A 23123-nucleotide genomic window follows, 5' to 3' on the forward strand; every position below is an offset into this window, starting at 1 on the left:
ATGGTTACAAGCACATGGTTACAGACACATGCTTAGAAACACATTGTTACAGGCACATTGTTACAGACACATGCTTACAAACATTTGGTTACAAGCACATGGTTACAAACATTTGGTTACAAACACTTGGTTACAAACACGGTCTTACAGACACATGGTTACAGACACATTGTTGCAGGCACATAATTACAAACACATGTTTACAAACACAAGGATACAAACACATGCTAAAACTGATTGTAAACGTGTGTGCATTTTCTGCACAGACCATGATCGTCCACATGTTGTGTTCAGATAAAGTGTACATTCCATTTCGACACCAGTTACAGTGTCAATCATGTGGTTTCTGTTACTGTCATAAAAAAAGAAGGTGCTTCTGCATTTATCGACCTGCGATTTCCACAAAGTTACTTGGGTGTTGGGATTGTGTGTAACAGATGACTAAGAGGATTTGAGCAGCGAGATGTATGTTCACATTACATTTAAACTTCTGCGGGTTAGTATAGTCAGAGTAGCAGGAAACAGTGAGGGAATTCCAAAGTCTAACAATCCAAGGGAAGAAACTATTAGAGTAGAAGGCTGTCCAGTATCCAGGTATTAGATTGGCAAGTGATCCTAGAAAGAGAGGCATTTGATGGGTTGCACACACGCAGATTGATTCCATATGAGGAATGTGAGGCTTTCCACTATTGTTTATTGTAATGCATAATTTGACCCAGAAATATGTGAGAGGATATCGGTCAAAGGATTTGAGATAATAGACAATGGGAAATATTAAACATTTCAAGAGAAAAGAATGTTTATATAAATCATCACAAACAGAAAGCAGGGCAGTCAGTCAGAGGGAAAGAGAGAGAAAGAACAAGTTGACATTTCTTCACCACCAATATCGACACCAACCCCACGCACCTTCACTGATGCAAAAATACGTTTTAACTTTACATCCAAAGTTATTTGTCGGTGTGAAATAAAAGAAAAATATTTTATAGATCAGCTGTGTTGTGTTTTACTCTGTCAGTGTGTATATATCATAGACCAGTGACAAAAGTAGATTTAGAATATATAGACAGAAAAGCACATTTAGAATGACTGGCTGCAGTGAATATAAAATATAGGGACTCATTTGTTTCTATTGAACAACAGACCTGAAAATCATTCCTTCCAGCCGAATGCAATCTATTAGCTTAGGACCCAAGGGCCCATCTGTTTCTGAGAACTACAGAAATCCAACCGACCTTCTCGGCCCCTGTGCTGGAATATTTGACAATATTTCTGTCAAACACCTGAACCATTTATTTCATTCACAAGAGTAGATGGTTCTTGTAACGTTAAGAATCTATAAAGAATATTTAACTTAACCCTTTATCTAATCCATAGTTCCATGGTTCTTGTTCTGTCAGCCATAACCAGGTAGGAATGTTAATTATTATATTATTCTTAGTTATTATCACCTATAATAAGGATTGAATAATTATTTTTAAGTGACAGTCTCCTCGAGTTTGAATGTAAAATTGTTGTCTTTTACATTAAATATTTTTTACTATAAAAAAATTGAAGTAAATGTTGAGACTGTATGCCTAAACAGATTGCGATGAAAAAATTTAATACAAGCAACAAAAATAGTTATTTTTTTTTTTTATATTATTAATATATGAAAACCCATTTCGAGTAAAAACGGACATAATCTTAATAAGTTTGAAATGTGTAAATATAGACGCCATTTTGTAAAAATCAACATTTACGTCGCTTAGGAAGACCCCATTTTGTAAAAAGATTTTGATTATTCTAGCATTTTTACACATTTGAAATATGTTTGGATTCAGATTACATGCATAATACTAACTAGATTTTAATATGAAATGGTTCTTCATGTAATAATATTAAAGAAAAAATTACTAAAGCTCACTGTATAACGTTACCTCTTACTAACCCTTATTATGAAATGTTACCTCTTACTAACGTTCACTGTGGAACGTTAATTTTTACTCACATTGTTCAACGTTACCTCTTATTAAGGCTGACTGTGTAATGTTATCGCTTACTAATGCTCACTGTGGAAAGTTATCCTTTACTAACGCTCACTGTGAAACATTGCCTTTTACTAATGTTAACTGAAACGTTACCTCTTACTAACGCTCACTGTGTAACGTTACATTTTGCTAACGTTAACTGTGAAACGTTGCCTTTTACTAACGTTAACTGTGAAACGTTGCCTTTTACTAACGTTAACTGTGAAACGTTGCCTTTTACTAACGTTAACTGTGAAACGTTGCCTTTTACTAACGTTAACTGTGAAACGTTGCCTTTTACTAACGTTAACTGTGAAACGTTGCCTTTTACTAACGTTAACTGTGAAACGTTGCCTTTTACTTACGTTAACTGTGAAACGTTGCCTTTTACTTACGTTAACTGTGAAACGTTACCTCTTACTAATACTCCTTGTAATGCTCCTTTTACTAACGTTAACTGTGAAATGTTGCCTTTTACTAACGTTAACTGTGAAACGTTGTCTTTTACTAACGTTAACTGTGAAACGTTGTCTTTTACTAACGTTAACTGTGAAACGTTGTCTTTTACTAACGTTAACTGTGAAACGTTGTCTTTTACTAACGTTAACTGTGAAACGTTGCCTTTTATGTTAACTGTGAAACGTTACCTCTTACTAATGCTCCTTGTATAACGTTACCTTTTACTAACGATCGCTGTGAAACGTCACTCATTATATTATAATGTAGTTTTAATAAAGTGTGTTTTTTTACACGTACACTTATCATTTCATTTCACATTACCCATTTGAAAACTCACTAGCTCTTGTCCCAAATCCTTTATTTTGTATGTGTATTTCATAATTTATATAGCGAAAATTTTTGAAGACATATAAAATATGTCTTTTTTTTTCATAGAATTTATAACATTTTTCAAAAGTGTTTTTGACATTTTACTCTTCATCATCCAATAGAACACTAATTTAAAATGACATAAAATAATTAAAAATTCCATTAGGAGTAGAATGAGAGAGACGTGTACAGGAAGTGGAATCATGGATGGAAGTTCGATTTGACATGTAGCTAAGTAAGAAGGAAAATGTTGCTCTCTGGCAGGTAAGTTCATTGTGTTTAGTCATGATCTCAAAAGCTTGCTATTTGCCATCAAAAGTTTTTATTTTTATTGTTTTTATTTTTTATCTTGAAGGTCTATAATATTTTTATTTCTTTCTTGTGGCTGTAATTTACTTATTTGTTAAAAATACGAAAAACATGGAAAAAATATCTTAATCAGTTTCTGGATATGTTTAACATTGATCATCGAAGAATGGTTTGTTCTGGTTTATGGCATATCAACCTTTTTCAGGCCATCTACTGCTGAATCAAGTTGGGTTTATATATCTTTGGTTCTTTATATTTTTGCAGATAGACCAACAGATTTTTAAAAAGTACAGGAATTGAATTTCACAGTGAAAGTGCGAACTCTAATATTCATGGAAATTCCATTTAGAGAAAGTGGCATTAGTTTCAGAAGATACCAGTCCAAATACATTACTTTCAAAAAAACATTACTCCCAGAAAAAAAATTACTCCCAGAAAAACATTACTCCCAGAAAAGAATTACTCCCAGAAAACATTACTTCCAAAAAACATTACTCCCCCAAAAAACATTACTCCTAGAAAATATTAATCCAGAAAAACATTATTCCTCCAAAAAATTACTCCCCAAAAAACATTACTTCCAGAAAAACATTGCTCCCCAAAAAACATTACTCTCAAATAAACATTACTCCCAAAAAAACATTGCTTCCCAAAAAACATTACCCCCAGAAAAACATTACTCTTGTAATCTTCTTTGTTTTCAACATGATTGCTTTCAGCCATTACCTTCCAGTATATATTTAGGGAGAAAAATAAAAATAGAGAAGAAAAGGTTTTGCTTTTTTGAAGAATCAAATTGAATAATATTGTTTAGATAAACTTATAGATACTAAAGCATGACATAACCAGCTGACTGATTGGATCAAGCCTCTTTCTTTTCCGTCTAGCTGAAATAAGGGCTGAAGTAGAAGAGTGGCTCAGCAGAACATGTTTGAAAACATTATTTAAAAACATTACTCCTGCACATCAATAATCTTCTTTGTCCTCAATATAATTGATTCTCAGCAACCGGCATCTAATATCTATTTAGAAAGAATAAAATAGAGAAATAAGATTTTGATTTTTAAACGAATCAGATTGAATAATACAGTTAGGAATGAACTCATAGACACAAGGATAAGAATTGACCCGACGATTGATCAGATCAGGTCTCTTTGATCTCCCACCCAGTCAAAGAAAGGGCTGACGTAGAAGTATAGCTCAGCCACCAGGATCCTCTCCTAAAGCATCACGGGTCACTGAGCCTGTCTTTTCCTCGTTTACCCTTAATTGAGATGTCTGCAAATGTTTTTATACAACCAAATCTTTGTTCAACAAGTCCATAGGCAATTGCAACACAGAAATGACTCCAACCTAGGCACATTCAGCCTCAATAGCAGAGAGTCAGAGGTGTTATCAAGGACCACACCACATGTCTACTAAATGATAACCCTGTCATGCCTCTGCATCCTCAGAAACTTCGGGCACAATGAAAGATTAAATTAAGATCAGTCAAAGTAAGGGCTGAATTGGAAGAATAGCTCAGCCACCAGGATCCTCTCCTACCGCATCACAGGTTGCCACCTATAGTTAACAGGTGCCCCCCCCTTTTTTTTAAGGGTTAAGATTATCGTTCTGCATGCAGTTGCAGTAAGTGAATTTTTATTCTGTTAAGAGGACAGTACTTTGAAGAATTATGAACATGATATTATCTAAGAATTTGTCTAATTTGTATTTTTTAAACATTGAATTAGAACTGAGAAGAAAAAATATTATAGAAGTGTACAATAATGTTGACACACCGGTTCTCATCAGATCACTGAAGTTAAGCAACGCTGAGCCTGGCCAGTACCAGATGGGTGACCATTTGGGAAAGCTAGGCGCTGTATGTACCTTTTGGGAAGGTTGGGTGTGGGGCCAACACTCCCACTCCAAAAAAAAAAAGAACTCCTCGCTAGAAAAGCATCTATAAAGTTGTGGATGTCCTATGCCCCTCCAGGGGCTGAAGGCTATGGATGGATGGGTATTTTAATTTCTGTTCATTATTACACTTTTTCTTCGTTAATAATATATGTTGAAACTATTAAAAAAAAAAATATGTCAACAATTAATAATAATGGCACTGTGCTCAGTAATATTCAAATGTTTTATCTAAGAATTGTAACATAGTCTGAAGGCATCCTTTTAATCCCCACCATATGTCAACTTTGTTGTTGGGACCTGCTGGTCATATCACTGTAGTCGCAGTGATGATGTGGCAGCCAAAGTTTCCATCTTTCTGTTTCACCTAGTAGCTGCAATTATGAACAGAAAACTATCTAACGAAACTATCCATTGTTACTCAATGGTACATGTTCTTTTAATTTTTTATTCTTTTATTTTCTCATAGAATTGTAAAGTTACATATAAGCTTCCTATTACTTTCCTGGAGATTCAGAAACTGCAACTGAATCAGTGGCATGCAGAGGTGAGCGCAACAGGCATCTTGAATAAGCATCCTTTCATATTCAAGCTATCTCTATTGTTCATAATATTTCTCAGTACTAGGACTTATACTTGAGTTCTTGGGGCATACACTCGTGTTTGGCTCCAGATATCATGATTGCCAGATCTCTGCATACCACAGGGGATAGAACATCCAATTCTTTCTGAAAAACGTGCAAGGGTTAGTTACATCTCTGCATTGTTTTTCCTTCTTTAAACCTTAATTTCTTTTATATACACAATAAACAATGTTTGAAGCAAACTACTTTAACCTCTTATCATTTAGTCTGAGCCAAACAGAGTTTGTCTCAACCAAAAAACTGTTTTGACTTTTTGAAAAACGTGCAAGGGTTGGCTACATTTCTGCATTCTTCTGCCTTCTATAAACCTAAATTTTGTTTCAAACTATCTCCCTTTTTTTCATAATATTTTTCAGTATTAGGATTTATACTTGAGTCCTTCGGACATACAATCAAATATTTGACTCCAGGCATCATGATCGCCAGATATCTGCATGTCACTGGACTGAATACAAATCAGCTTTCAATTGGGATTGAAAGGATATCGAAGACTATGTTACAATTCTTCGATGATTAATGAGGAAAATGTCCAGGAAATGATTTGATTATTTGGTGGAAATTCAGAGTTCAACCTAATTAAAAAAAAACAACAACAACAATATAGAAACTAGGAAGTACATTAGCTGACTATAACCAAATAAGCCTTAAAGAAAAAAATGTAGGTTAACTCGGGAAAGAGTCTTCAAAAATGTTATCTGATGTCTGATCTATGTAGTTCAACGTTGATAACTTCAACTCAATTTTTATATTGCTGATTTCAGTTTTTATTTAGAATTCAACCTAATTGAACACCCAAATTACAGAAAAATCTGCATGATGTATGTACCTGCAACAAAAGAAAAATGTCATATTCCAAAATATATGTAAATAGATCGAGTAGTTTTTTTTAACCAAGAAAATAAAATTTTATGAGGAAGCAAATATGGTGTATTTCAGTTCACCATCTTTGAAATTCATTACTAGTTACTTCCCTTTAACAACTTCTCCAGAAATAAGAGATTAAAATCAGCCTTATAATGGCTATGATAATACTATTAATCCCTAAAAATGTAAAACTTCATTTTCTTAGTTAAAAAAGAAACTACTTGATCAATTTATGTGATTTTTGGAATATGACATTTTTGTTTCATGACATGATAATGATTTTTCTGTATTTTTGTTTTTTTTTAATTAGATTGAAATCCAAGACTTGAACCAAAAGTTTTTTTTTAATAGTTTGTGTAATACTTTCAATAAATATTTCAGAATATAGTCCTTTGCGGTAAACATAGAACCAACTTAAAAAAATAAAAATCAGATGACAAAGACAGAACTTCAGGAATCGCAACTGAATACAATCAGTTTAACTGCCTAAAAACAAGATTTTCCTCCTCACCTAGTTACGTGTCAAATCGAACTTCCGCCCATTGTTCCACTTCCTGCACACATCTCTCTCATTCTACTCTTAACTTTTAATAGAATTTATGTCATTTTTAACCTGTGTTGAAAATTTCCAATTTACACATGTGCACGTAGACATTGCTACAGAATCACCCATCAATCGGTTGAGTCAATCATCCAGTGTTTTTATTTGCGCGTTGTTTTTTGTCCTTGAGAAATCAGTTTTGTTTTTGTTTTTGTTTTTTTTCCAGGTGTGTGTTGTGCATGAGGATGAAAGTTTAAACGAACACGAGAAAAAACTCCCCACCGGTTGGAGAATAGATGTTGATAGCAATGGAGAAAATGTCTTTATACATTCCAGTTCTGAAGAAAAGGTAATGAAAAACTAAACCCAGATCCACCCGACTAGCAACAAAATCCCACCCCTTCACCGTAGAGGTCTTTAGATGCTGGAAGATTTTCTACACTGTTAGCTTCTTTTTTCAAACTGCTTGCCTTTTGAAACCCCTCCCTGCTCACCATTTCCCCGTCCATACCAACATGCAGAAGTTTAAACCCCCCCCCTCCCCCAACAAAAAATAAATTGATCCTTATTACAATAGTTGCTGCCACTTCAGCAATAATATAACTTATTTTCGATGGATATAAATAAAAAAAAAAGAATGTTTAAGTTATGTAATCACATCACATGATCACCATTATCAACATCATCATCACCATCCGGTTTTGGTATTTAAGATGCAAGTATCCCAGACTTCGGGCTAGACAACACTAGGCTACGTTCAATCCAAAGCAAACCTGCAAAGTAAACTTTTTTTATGATTCGAACGTTTTTAGATGAAGATTAATAATTTGTATTAATCTGCATTATTAAAACTACTACTCTCATCCTGGATGTTATTTTGGCAACATTTCGGCCAATGAGAAATAGTGCTGAACTTGAGAATCTAGGTGTGTATTGTTGATCTGATCATAGTCTATAAAATTGGCAATATACCAATTTTAATTCACTATTATATATATTGTAGTCATCTATATATTAATAGAATAGCATGTGTGTTATTTACTTCGTGTGTCACGCTTACATCCGAGTGACTGTCGTTTGATTGTTATGAACTTTCATTTTTTGTAATAAATAATTTTACCAAGAATTCTTCATAAGTTTTGGTTTCGGTTTCGATTATAGCTGATGGCACTCAAGTCATTTATTTTTTAATAAATAATTTTACCAAGAATTCTTCATAAGTTTTGGTTTCGGTTTCGATTATAGCTGATGGCACTCAAGTCATTTATTTTTTAATAAATAATTTTACCAAGAATTCTTCATAAGTTTTGGTTTCGGTTTCGATTATAGCTGATGGCACTCAAGTCATTTATTTTTTAATAAATAATTTTACCAAGAATTCTTCATAAGTTTTGGTTTCGGTTTCGATTATAGCTGATGGCACTCAAGTCATTTATTTTTTAATAAATAATTTTACCAAGAATTCTTCATAAATTTTGGTTTCAGTTTTGATTATAGCTGATGGCACTCCAGTAATCTATTTTTTTTATAAATAATTTTATCAAGAATTCTTCATAAGTTTTGGTTTCAATTCAAGCTGATGCACCCAAGTCATATGGATATATTTTTTTTATTTTTGAAATCGCAACTTTATAATATATAAAAAAGCGATAAAACATTAACTCTATAATAGTATATACGAAATCTGAAAGAATTAAGATATCATATTTAAGCTTACTTTACAACCAGGTTACGTTGGGCGTCCCTGCTAGCTTAGATAAATACTTTTGCAGTTTTAACAAGAGTTACAATAACATCAGAGTGTCTCCATTTACACTGAACATCTACAGAATGCTAACATCAATATATTACATATGAACGAGTCCCTTGTGGAATTTCCACAGGTCCCACTAGTCTATGTACTAATAGTATTGGGAAAAGGTATGAACCCCCAATTACTCCCTAGCTATGAGTAAAATAGCCACTTGTATTCAATTAATAGCATAAAATGAAATGTTTGCAATATGTATTGCATTTTAGCTCCACAGACCTGCAAACTTAACTTTTTTTATGTTCCAAAATTTTTTAGATGTATTATTTGGATTACGAAATATGTTTGAAGGGATGCTTTCCTCTAGTCTGCAGCTAGAAATCCATCTGATCATGGCATGATCATTGTACCAAAACTGTAGCAGATCAGAAACATTATGACCCATGTGTCACTGATAGCAATTCTCCCAGAAAATTATTCTTAGTGGACTAAACATATATTTAGTACTCCAGTTTTGCTTTATCTTCTTTATTTATTTATACTATATAGGAACAAGATTAGTACAGGACTAGAGCCATGTAAATCTTAAGGGATATGCAGCCCCCATAAACTGAATGTGTATCCCAGTAAGTGATGATTTTTGATGTTAGGTGGTGTCATTCTGCTACATACAGCATCTGGTATTTCCAAGTTGTCACCCACCTTGTAATGACCAGGCTCAATGTTGCTTAACTTCGAAGAGTTTTTATTTATTCCTGTTATGAATCGTCTAACTAATAATTAAAGCTTTGTCCATCTCATCAATCATCCACAATCCTCTCATAATGTTCTTCATCTCTCAATAATAATTCCATCTTATTAACTCTTATCCTCGAGTGGCTTTGGCCTTGATGACGGTGACCTTTTAGCAAAATAAACAATCCCTCTTTCTTTGAAATCCGTCTTTACCACTTCCTCCAAAGTTTTCATTGGTCTTACTCTCACAACTGACCTGGCTACCTCAACTGTACTACATCTAATACACAAGTGCACTCATCCATTTTACCATCATCAGTTTAATGTCCTATTTTACATGCTGGTATGTATTGGATTACTTTCTTTTTTTTTTCTTTTTTTTTACAAAAGAGTCACCACTTATCTAGGCCTGGAGGCCACTCAAGGATAAGGGTTAATAAGTGTACAGTAGTCAATGGTAAAATATCATAGTAATTGTTAGAAGTAGGAATAAGGTAAATTGGATTACTTAAGGGGATGGCTCATTAAGAACTTGTTCATTAAGAACTTGAAGACAACCATATTGTAATCAGTTGGAAAGCAGGAAGATGGAACAGAGTTCCATAGTCATGCAGTTCTAAGAAAGAAGCTTTGATGATGGAATCTACGTTTAGGTTTAACCACAGATAAAGAATGGGGGAAATTATTGAAAGTGGTTTCAGCTAGAAACTAACTTCTAAACTAACTTATCTCTCGCCAGGTCTTTATTTTATGCCTTTCTTATCGCTTTCTCACATCCTTTCTTTAGCCATCCCTACTAACTGACTTTGCTCTTTCAACTGTTCTACATCTACTAACCGAAGAACTCACATCCACTTTTTTTTTTTTTTCAACATCATATTTGATTTCAGATTTTATTTTACATGTTGATATGTGTTGGACGGTTCAAAACAAACCTATCTCTGGCTAGGTCTTTATTTATCCCTCTTTCTCTCAAATCCACCTTTATCACTTGTTTTCTGTGGATTTTCCCTACCACTTCGGCCTCAGCTGTTTTACGTTTACTAACCCAAGAATTCCCATCCATTCTTTCAGTGTGATTCAACCAACAAAGTCTCTTTGTTTTGCAATTATTTTATACTGTCCAGATTTAATCTTCCTTCAGAAGTTATCAGATCTAAGCCTGTTTTTAGACTCACATTAAACACCTATCATATTTTTCTCATATCATTTCTCTCCATGCAACGCATATCCTCAACGCTCACTGTCCGAGCTTCATTTCCATGCATCATCACATTGTGTACTCATAGCTGATAGATTCTTCTCTTGGTTGAGTGTAGTAATACTCTGCTGGTTAGGAATGGAAGAAGTTCCTTGAACTTATTCCATCCACTCCTAACTCTTGCAATCACACTAGCACCTACTCCACCCTGTGCTCCAATGGTATCTCTACTATATAAAAAGAACTTTGTGTTTTTGCGTCTGTGTGTAAGTTCATTCCCAATGAATCTGAAAATGGCTGTGCCGATTTTTATGAAATTTCACACAAAGGCTGAATAAGATAAAGCAAAATTGCGGTGCTAAATATATGCTTTATGTGCCTAGCGGTGTTCTTAGATAAGTTTTGTAACGGAGAATGTCTTCAATAAGTATTGATAATCAAAATAATCCGGTGGATGAAAGAATAGGCGACTTTGACCAAAGTTAACACCTTACACAGCCTAACATCGCAAGTGCATTTGCAAAGTTTTATTGCCACACAAGCAGAATGGCTCAACATAAAATCAACAGTGGATTCTTGGATATGACAGAGGCATGTTGAAAACGAACGTTTCTGTTTAGAATACAATTGAAGCATGATACATTTTTAACTTTAATTCAAGCCATTATATATAAAAAATAAGTTTATAAAATCAACAGTAGGTTCTCTACAGTACAATCTAGACTACAATGTATTGTTAACTAAGTCACTTTGGGGAGACATGTGAAGTTTCCTCCTGATGCATTGTGATAAGTCGACAACTAGAACAGACAATCAATTAATTTCATTGAAATATGTCGATATCATCGATTTTGATAACAATAAAAATATGGGAGTGTAAAACATTCGTTGATCATCCTTTAATCCCAGGCAACATTGAGTCTCCTTGCTTATTACAAATAAAGTGTTTTGCTTGGCTTACCCCTGTTGCTGTGATTGTTCTATATTTACTAACCAAAAAACGTTCGTTCATTCTTTAAAAGTGACCAAACCAACAAAGTTTTCTGTTCTGTACGCATCTCCCAATACTGTCTAGAGTTAATCTTTTTCTGAGGTCAACAGATCTAAGCCTGTCCCTTTAAGACTAACATTACACACCCATTATATCATTCTTATATCGTCTCTCTCTATGCAACGCATATCCTCATCTCTCATTAGCCAAGTTTCACTTTCATATAAAACTAAATAGCAAACTAAACCAAACTCATTCCAGCTTTTACTTTTCTAAAATAAATATAAACTAGCTAAGGCACTTGTCTATGCCGGGTTTCGCAACTTCAACCAAGAAGGATATAAAAACCCTAGCTGACCAGAGAAACAAAAAAAAATAGTTTTAAATTGACATCAGTTAAACTTTGACCTTCGCACACGTACATGATCTCTGTAAACAAATATAAAATAATTAAATTGTTCCGATTTTCACAGATTTATTTTTTACATAGAGTGCTTTATATATATATATATATATATATATATATATATACTAGGAGGTATATTTCGTAAAAAAAAAAATGGGGAAAAGTGTTCAATACGTTAGTAGAGCTAAATATGTTTTTATTATTTCAATCTCGGGGATTTTTGCTAACATCATTACAAATTGTTTCAATCGACAGAAAAATAAAATTATCCTACTGATTTCGTCAGACAATCTAAGCCAAAATCCAAAATTGGCTTAGATTGTCTGACGAGATCGGCAGGATAATTTTATTGTCCTGTTGATTGAAACAACTTGTAATGATTTAAGCAAAAATCCCCGAGGTTGAAATATATATATATATATATAAGACTTTTTAATATAAAACTATTTAAACCAAACTTTTCAATAGTAAGCAAGTTTTTTTTTTTTTTCCAATTTGCATTTTCGGAGGAATAAGCTCCCCAAAATGAGCACTCTGAATTAGTAAGAAAAAAAAAAAAAAACTTGACTTATATCATTTTGAGTAAACGTTTTTATTTTTTATATAAGAAAAATAAAACATGTTATGTGATTTACAAAACATAGGGTTTTCACTACATTAAAAAGCGACATCAGAATTGAGAATTTAAGACACTGATCTTTCCTGTCTGTAGTCAGTGAAGAAGAAATCCTCCTCATCTTTCCTTCAATTTTATAAATTAGAAATTAATAAAATCAGTTTAATATTTTTTCATTCATTTTTTTTTAATCAAAAATATATTCGTGATTACGATGATTGATTGATATAGAAAAAGTAAAGAAAAGTAATTGTGGAACCCATCTTTCAGAGGCTGGCCTAACATTCACAGGTAACATGAATTGGAACAAATAGATTGAGGACATTGCCAAGGCTGCTGCAAAGAAGGTGAGCTTCCTCTACCATGCTAGAAAATTACTCACACCAGAGAGTATCCTATACCTATACAAAGCCACAATTTGTCCATCTTCATAGTTGTTGTTTCACCACGTTTCGGCCAACTAATCCTCTGGCCTTCTTCAGGTGATTAACCACGACAGGATAGGAATACTAAGTCTTGTAACTGTAATTGTTGCCTCATCGCGTTTTAGCCAACTCAACCTCTGACCTGCTTTGGGTAGAATTGAAACCGTTATCTTCAGACAATGCTCACCTAGAACTGTTGAGATTCAACGCCTCTATTCACAGCATCATGAGCCCCAAAGAACTTCTTCTTCTTCTTCTTCTTCTTCTTCTTCTTAACAGCAGTCACAAATATTAATAAAGAACAATACAAGATCATTTGCAGTTTAACACTTTTTGGGTTTTTTTTTTATTTTTCTTTCTAGTATATGTGCACATATACATAAGAATAATAGTCTCCAATCTAATAGGATGACACGACCATCTACGGCAACACATCAAAGGCTGTAAATGACAAAGTTCTCTCTGATTCTCTCTCCTCTGATCTCGAGCGCGTGGTTCAGTGGGGGAAGATGTGGCTGGTTACCTTTAATGCATCCAAAACCAAACTCCTATCCTTACATCATCAACGCTCTGATCCCCATCTGGCATGTGATGGATGGCTCTCGTCTGGGTGAGGCCCCGTGTTTTGACAAGCTTCTGGGTTTGACCATTAAAAACGACCTTTATGGGAGGTTTAAAAGCCACGCCATTTCTGCAAGCCATCTTTTGATTGGCTACATTAGATTTGAACACTTTACACTTCGGGTCACGTCATGGCGTAGCAGTATGATGTCTGATTTTCTTTCACTTTTCTTTTTCGCCTTCACGTCGTGGGTTCAAGCTTGCCTGCCTACTAGGCAATGCCGGGCACCCAGGCTAGTTAAAAATAAAAATGGGGAGTGGCAAAATTCTCATTCTTTCCTGGACAACACCAACGGAAGCAGGCGAGGTTAGGGTTAATCTCTGATTTATATTATAGATAAACCCTAACCTCGCTCGCTAATGATTCTAATATAATAAAATGATAATGATTCTTCTATCTTCTTTCTATCTTCTAATATCTTCTTCTTCTATTTCTGGTGCTACCAGATCAGGCTGTCTGAAGATATTGGCTTCCTGAGATGAAATGCACCTAACATGGATGCTTTTGGTTTTTCTACTTCCTTTTGCAAAACTTAATTATGTTCTGAAAAACCATAACCAAAAACCACAACCCACCTTTTCCCCCTTTTTCTTTTCCCCATTTCCCTTTTCTTTTCCCATCTCCTGACTGGTTTCCTGACTTAAAATGTACCAAACATTAATACTGTAACCCTTTTCCTTCTCCTATTGCAAAACTCATTCACGTTTTGCAGGGCAGGGAACAAAAACGATAAAATCCACTATAAAACAACTAAAACAAACACTACAAATTAGCGATTGAGGACACAAAGAGCTCAAAGAATAAAAAATAGCTGGATGCAACATGAATACTATTTCCAAAATAACTGGATTCGGCATCAAATAACCTGAAAACAATCTTCTTCTATCTATTCTTTTATTTTCTTCTATCTTTTTTCGATATTTGTTGTCCGAAGGGTCGAGCCTCAAAACAATACTGATCTCATGAAAATCCATCGCGTCTGTCAAAAATTTTAGGCAGACATACAAACATACATACATACATACATACATTTAAAAGAATTATATTATAGATGATAACGATTTTTCCTCTTGACGAAAAAGACAGTATAGCTTTGAAAACGCAGACAACACATAAAAATTCAATATGCTCATACAAGCTCCCTATATCAGGTGCAAGTTTTCCAAATATTACGCATCCATTTTAATATCTCCCTATATAAATTCCAGCAAAATTCACTCTTGTAAACTACACACATATAGAAAGGGTAGCACAATACTTACTCCCTCAAGACGTTCTCCTCACACATTCCCATCATACACCGGGGCCATTATTTCATAGTAATATCTTGACATCAGCTATCGAGATTATTTCATTTTATTTGTTACTGTTTTCCCCTTTTCACCACACCACATTCTCAACAAAAATAATGACTGACCACTTTATTACAATCACCACCTGACTTTTCAAACGATTCCACTTCTCATAGCAGTAGAGCAACAAAACTTTATACAGTTGTTAGTTATGCATTTCTCCCATCATTTAATGCAGCTCTGGAGACCATTTTTGTAGAACATTCCATGTTGGTCCTCCAGCTACAATATGACTTTGGAAATCAAGACTGTATCATCTGAGAAACGCTTTCCTTTCAAAAGCAACTTCATGTCTTTTGATCTGGGGACATGTGTATTGTGGATTAAGCATTATCTGTTGATCTTACCTCGCTTCTTGGTTTTGATAGCTTCTCTTAATTTCCTTAAAACTGAAGCATAATAGGTTTCTGTAATTACTATTATTTAAACTGGGCCCAGAAGACTGTAAGCATGATCTTGCCAGCAGAAGTGCTTTTAGTACATTGACTGGGCTTTTGTCCCTGAATCATAGCGATAGACTGAGGTTTCATCCTGTGTAATCAATCTTTTAAAAAACTTTGACTCATCTCCTTGGCACATCTTCGAATTCATTCTCGAACACTCAACATATTCTCGCTTTTGGAAAAGTGTCAGGAATCCACTTGCCAGACACCTTATGCATATAAAAATGGTTACAAATGATAGTTTCCGTGGACCCAGGACTAATTTGATCTCTTGAGCTATTTGGCAAATATTCACGCATTCATCTTCCAAAATGGCAGCTGCAACTTAATTGACAGATGCCTCATCAATGGCAGCAACCAGGTCTGCAAACTGTTTTCACAGATTTCCGATCATATTTGAATTAATAGTACCAGTGTTTTACAGGGACATATAATGGGGTATCATTATCATATGTTTCTTTCATTTCATCAAAAGTCTCCTGTAGTGTGCGTCCTTTCAAATACAAAAACCGAGTCTACGTAATAACCAACAGGCTTCATTTACAACCTGTAAATCCGAAACTACAATTAGTTCAGAGCTGTAATTTGCAACATAGCACATAGAGATATAAATCATTGTATATGCAAAATTTTAGTTAGATCAGAAAGCTGGAAGTGGGTCAGGGGCATTACTTATTGAACGCTCCTTGTATTTTCATAACTTATAACCTAGCTTTACTTATGCATTTAGCATTGTTGAAGTAAATATTGAAAATTGATGCATAAAATAGTATATCTCCGTATAACATCTGTCTCTCTCTTTCTCTTTCTCTCTCTCTCATATACAGGGTGTCTCAAAATGATCTGACACATTTGTAGAGAAAAAAAATTAAAAAACAATTAAATAAAGAAAATATTTTTATTTTTGAAATGTAAATAGAATGTCATTTTATTTGAGTTAGGTCAAAATTTCATTTATTTTATGTTTTTATGCATTTTTTAAGGAAATGTTCCCGAATCATTTAAATTCTTTGTATGGTGATATCAGTTGGCCCGCAAAATTGCCTGATCTAAACCCCTGTGATTTGTTCTTGTGGGGATATTTGAAATCAAAAGTATTCATCTACCATCCTGGATCTCTTGAAGAATAAAAATGAGCTATTTGTGAAATTACTGCTATTCCACCCGAAACGATCCATTGAGTTATTGAAAACTTTTGTAAACATCTACAATCGTGTGTTAGCAATGATGGGAAACATTCGGCCGATTTAATATTTAAGACTGTGTGAAATGAAATGGCATTGTTTGTACATTTAGAAAATCAGAAAATATTTTCTTTATTTAATTGTTATTTAGTTTTTAATGTGTACAAAGAAATCATTAGTGTTCAACAATACTAATAAGAGCATAATATATATTTTTTTTAATGATGATGTACAATTGTGTTGATTAGCCAGCCATAACAACGGTTTTAAAACAGTAGACTTTTTAGACACTACCTCTTTAAAGACAGACTAGACTAATAATGTTATGATCCTATCGTGTTATTGTCCAAAAAATCTACTATCCCCAGAAACTGCCGATATCAATGACAAATCATAACATAATTATATAATAACGAGTGTGTGTGTGTATATATATATATATATATATATATATATATATATATATATATATATATATATATATATATATATAGTACAAAATTTTGTTGAAATTCAAGGACTTACACTTTTTTCTTCTATATAACTCTTGTTTATTTCATCTTGGATCTCTTCATTACAGCTGTTTCATTAATGGGATGACAATTTTATGTTTTATGTTTTCATAAAAATTTTCTTTCTCATCAACTCGTCAGATGTGATTTCCATCCGATATTACCAACAAAAAGTTAATTTTGTACATGATAAACCTGGTGCGTTTCGTTTGAGGAAAAGAAATTCCATTCCCACATTGTTATATATATAATAAAAGTATATATATGTATATACTTTTATTTATGCCAATATTACTTACTACATATGTGCATACATGTTTCAACTACCATTTTCATTTAAAACATAGCTTCCTCAGGCCATTAAAAAAGCTTGGGTTCAGTTTTTAAAATGACCCAAAGAAGCTAGATTTCGAATGAAATTGCAGTTGGTACATGTATGCACATATGTAGCCAATAATCTTTGTATAACTAAAGCAATTTATACTATAATGCAGCTCTAGCTGTTATTGAGCACTATCTTATAAACAGTAGAGTTTCATTGGATTAAAATCTGTGAACCAACAAAACAATTACTATATATATAATGTGTGTGTGTGTATGTTTCTAACTCATATATATGTAGCAGTCTGTGTATGTGAACATGGGTATGTCTTTATGTATAAATTTATGCATGTAAACATGTATCTCTGTCTATGTATTTGTATGCATAGCTATGCATGTGTGTGCATGTATGTTAATATGTGTCTATGGATGTAAATGTGTTTATGCCCGTGGGTCGAGAGGTGGATGGAGGTGGGAGTCAAGCACTGCCATTTGAAATCCGCTTAATTTCCTCCCCTCCATTAATATCTTCCGTTTACTGACATTTAGTTCTGCTATCAAAACTTTAATCTCGTCCGAGAATCGTCTTCCACAGTCTGGCAGTCAAAGAGCATTCACTCGGATCTGTCTCGGACGTACTACTAAAACGTGGATCCCTGATAAACCTTGTGAAACCAAACGCGAGTCAATCTGCATTTTTTTTTTCTCTTCGAGTTGCATTTCGCCTGCATCAAATGAATGCTAGTTCAAAACTTCTGAACTTCAGAAATGGAATATTTATAACCTACACCTTCAAAAAAAAAAAAACTTTTTCATAGATGGACATGCTCCATGCATGACCTGTTGATGTTGAGGGTCAATCGGAGTCAGTTTCTTTCGTCTTGGCGACCATTTTGTTTGTTTTTTATTTTCTGTTCGTTACGTTCTGCTGCCAATTGATCTACATCAAAATTCTTGGCACTCATAGAATCAGAATTCTTCAATATGACCAAATCACCAGAATGATTAGGTATGTGTTGAATCATGTTCTTTTGAATCACCTTGTGTCTCTTGTAAAGTTATCTATATATATATATATATATATGATAAAAAGTCTATATTCCGAATTTCAAGATGTTGTCTATCTTACCGTTCATTTCTTTAAGCATGTTAAAATGTTCAATTCTTGACAGCACCTGTTTCGTAACACAGAATCATTCATGTAAATTATTATGTCAATTTTTTAATTTATTCTGCTCTCTGCTTTAAAATGATATAAAGGAATATGGGCATGATTACAAAATCTGAAAATCGGAAGAGAAGTTGCAATTGTGTTTTCTTTTATATATATATATAAAATATGTGTAAGAATAACCATATATAGTTACATTTCAAGATCCAAATATTTATTTTTCATGCAAAACAGCTCCTCTAGTATATTAAAATTTAGGTACATTTTTTACAGACCCTTTTTGTTATGCAGAAACAAACGGTTAATATTATGTCAATACCGGCTCTTTTTTTTGCATATCTAAGCAAAGAATTTCTCATTTTTCTGATGAGTGTATGCACGAAAGGAACCGTTTGTTTCTGCATAACGAAACAGAGCTGTAAAATATGTACCAAAATTTTAACATGCTAGAGGAGCTATTTTGCATGAAAAAAGAACAAACATTCGAATCTTGGAATAACTATACTGTTATTCTTTTATATATGATCTTTTGTTATATTTAACATATATTGAGCTTCTAAACAAAAAGAATTGGTATACACAAAGAGTCAAATATAATTGAAAAAATATATATTTTACCAAAATAACGTGTGTGTGTGTGTGTGTGTGTGTGTGTGTGTGTGTGTGTGTGTGTGTGTGTGTGTGTGTGTGTGTGTGCAAAGTTTATGGGAGATAACCCCATCAAAGTCCTTGATTATAAAGAAAATTCAAAATAAGAGTGTAATATTTATATATGTGCTTTGCAAAAGATCAAAAAAACATTGGTACCGTTGTTTTCAAAGCCAACGCAAAGGAGATTAGCCTTCGGTTCTTTTATAAATTGACTAAAGACTAGTTCCCTTTGTGTTGGGTTTGAAACCGATGATACTGATGTTTTTCTGATCTTCTGTAGCACACACACACACACACACACACACACACACACGATTTGTTTTTTTAGCCAGAAAAATTTGCTGCTAGGAGGACAAAATTGAAAACAAAACAGTTGATCTTGTAGGATAAATCAAAGCTTTTCATACCCATCTGGCCATAGCTCAGATGGTAACGACGCTGGAGAGATAAATAATAACTAAGACTGGAGTGCTAAACGTTTTGGTTTCGATTCTAGTAGATAGTACCCGATATTTTTTTTATAACTTTTGAAATCATTATTATGCTGAGTCTATTTATGCATAGTGTCTACTAGTGATGGGACAATTCCAATATTTTTCCCGATTGCCATACAATTACCAATTACATATTAAATTTCCGATTCCGATACAATTACCGATTCTGATTCTTTATAGATCTTTTCATATTGAAATATAGAATTGTTATTTTATCCAATTACTATCGAAACACATGTTAAATGTGCATATATTTTCTCAAACGTAAAAATACTCTCGGATGGGGGTAATCTATCAATTTTGGCTTTACTGGTAGTTATATGAAAATAATTAAATAGAAAAAACGAATTGCTCTAAATATTGCAGCATTAAGAATTGATTACATAATGTTATAAATATATTACTGCATCTTGAAACGGGTATTTTACTGTTGTTTAAATGTTTGGATGTATTTTGTTTTAATGGAAATCGCTCCAGACAAAGCATGAAGTCATTTGATGTAAGAACCTAAAAACAAAACAAAATATTACTTCAAGGTAAAAAAAACTTGCCAACAATAAGTCTCAGATGAAATAGATTCTGACCCTGAAAACAGTAGTTCTTTTCTTCTTTGTAAGAAACATTGCTCACTGATTGTAAGGACTAAGCAATGTAAACAGGATTCACTCCTAAACTAATTAACTTATTATTATGAACTAGCGGCTGCGCCATGTCAGCACACACAATGCCGAGTCAAACACAAAATCGAGTACACTCAACATCAAGTACGCTCAACATCATCTTACCATCAACGTTTACCCTGTGAACTCAGAGTATAGGAAATTCCCATATGCACAAAACAAAATCACTGAAAAAACAAAAATACCCTGTGAACTAAGGGTAAGGATAATGAGTAAACATTGGATAAAATGATGGTTAAAATTATTACAATCTTGCCAGGATTCGAACCTGGAATATTCTGATCCATAGTCAGATGCGTTATCCATTGCGCCACAAGTCCTGTCTGTATGCCGAAAGATGTTACCGCGACCGTATACAGACAGCGCTAAATCCCGTTGACATGGGCAGGTAACTTTTTTGACAATTGCACAAAACGACCTTAAAATCCTTATTTCAGGCTTTTTGTGTGACTCGGTGTTGTTCGTTATGAACCATATATAGATAAGGACAATCTAGGGGCTGACACCTTTCAAGGCAAAAAAAAAAATTTTCACTTCCGTGCATCCATTCAAAAGTTTTATTGGTATATATACACATAAATAAATAAATAAATAAACATTTAAAATTTTATTAATAGTATAAATTTTCGAATGCAGCTGCTAGGTGTAAGGTCTCATAATTTTGGCTGTATTTAATATAATGGGATTTAAAACTCTTTATAAAAGTTCAGAACCTTCTAATTTTGTAAAATTTTAATAATAAGTATTAGACATTAATAATAAGTATTAGACATTAATTAATAAATATTCCCCAAACTTCAGTTTAAAGTGTTTTAAAAAGATTTTAGGGGGCATGATAGCGGAACTACCTTCCACTTGTAAATTCAAATATTTCAGATTTGCATTGAATTTCATCCATGGTCATCAGAGTCAAATTAAACAAGATTTTCTGAATTTCTATTTCTTCTAAAAATCCACTGAGATTCAGTCCTAAAAATTAAACATTTTCTAGAATTAAAGTCATGCAATGGATTTTTTTGTTATCAAAATTGAAATAAGGATTCTAGATATAAGGTTTAGTATCATTTATATCTTTATTTAAATTTTTGTATGTAAGTCATTTTTTTTTTTTTTTGTCCATCGAGTATTTTTATATATGAAAAAAAAAATTGTCATATGTAGAATCCATATGTTTAATTTATTTACTAGCAGGGGGAGAGGAGGGGGGCTTTGCCCGCACATAAAATACTACTTTTAACCCTTATCCCTGAGTGGCTTCCGGGCCTTGATAAGTGGTGATCACTGTGTAAAAAAAAAAAAAAAAAAAAAAAAAAACTTAAATATGATATTTTAATTTGTCCAGATTGCGTATATATTATTAGAGTCATGATTTCAAAAGTATTTGAGTGCCTTCAGCTAAAATCGAAACTAGCATTCAAAGCTAGTGACGTATTACTGTACCAACGTGACATACATATAAACCTATTAAAAATTAAAAATAAACTAAGATGAATGTACAACATGTTTAACGATTTTTTTCAATTTTGACTCATTTTTGACCCCTTAAAAACTATTTTAATCGGCTAAAGACCCATAAAAGAACGGTCAATAAAAAATTCAATCATTTGAGGCCCCTAGCGCCGCTCTGTGACTTTTAGTTTCGGAAGTGATAGAGTTTGAAAATATGGAGACAAACAGACATATAGCCTTTTATATATTAGATTTATTTATTTTTTTAAAATTTTTATTCAACCCAAACAAAGCATATTGCCACTTGGGCATAAGAGGCTACAATTTTGGACCAAGTCTACCGGAGCACTTTGTAGGGAGTTGAGAATCAAGATGTTTGTTTGCATTACATTTACACTTTTGCAGATTAGTACAGTCTGGGAAGCAGGAAACAAGTAGGGAATTCCAAAATCTAATAGCTTAAGGGAATAAATTAGAGTACTTCTACTCTAATAATTCCACAATCTATGGATCTCTGCAGAGAAGTGGCGAGATTTTATTGCTTGTTGGATTGGTCGAGGTTATTTATGCCAAGGGGGCACCAGCTTGTCAGAGCATATATTCATTAAAGTGCCATTAAAGTAAAGTATTTTCCTTTATTCATGAGTACTTTTGATTGATTCATTCAGTTGTCATCAAGCAGGGTATTAGTCCGGTGCTGAGTTTGTCGAATGATGTAGCAATGTATGGCTTTTTAAATGTACACATACGGCATCAGCTATGTGTACATTAAAAAAAAAAGCTATGTATTTCTTTCTATGTATGCGTGTATATCTATGTATATAGCTATAAAAGTGAACGTGTCTGTGTATCTGTGTGTCTGTTTGTGTGTGTGTACATTTCCCTATGCAATAACTCTCAATTTTAAGTCTACAGACTCGAAATTTGATATACAGGGTACTGAGATTTGGGAAAATCTTTGTGATCCATTTTCGGCCAGAAATTTAGCTGTTAAGGGGTCAAAGTTCAACGATTTGACCTTTGAGA

At 33.4% G+C, this 23123-nt stretch overlaps 1 protein-coding gene across 9 annotated transcripts in view; it reads left to right on the top strand.

Annotated features, from left to right (window-relative positions):
• LOC145263697 (rho GTPase-activating protein 12-like) overlaps window positions 1-23123 on the top strand; it is a 451066-nt gene that overhangs the window by 278350 nt on the left and 149593 nt on the right. For 4 of the 9 annotated variants that reach the window (XM_080120638.1, XM_080120642.1, XM_080120641.1 and 1 more), the window contains exon 4: window positions 7321-7443. The exons of the other annotated variants lie outside the window; for them this stretch is intronic. In XM_080120638.1, the coding sequence (XP_079976764.1) occupies window positions 7321-7443 (123 nt within the window). The remainder of the gene's footprint in view (window positions 1-7320; window positions 7444-23123) is intronic. 9 annotated transcript variants of the gene reach the window in all.

The sequence above is a fragment of the Euprymna scolopes genome, chromosome 39 (assembly GCF_053919585.1).
Source record: "Euprymna scolopes isolate OS-2025 chromosome 39, ASM5391958v1, whole genome shotgun sequence".
Lineage (NCBI taxonomy): Eukaryota > Metazoa > Mollusca > Cephalopoda > Sepiida > Sepiolidae > Euprymna > Euprymna scolopes.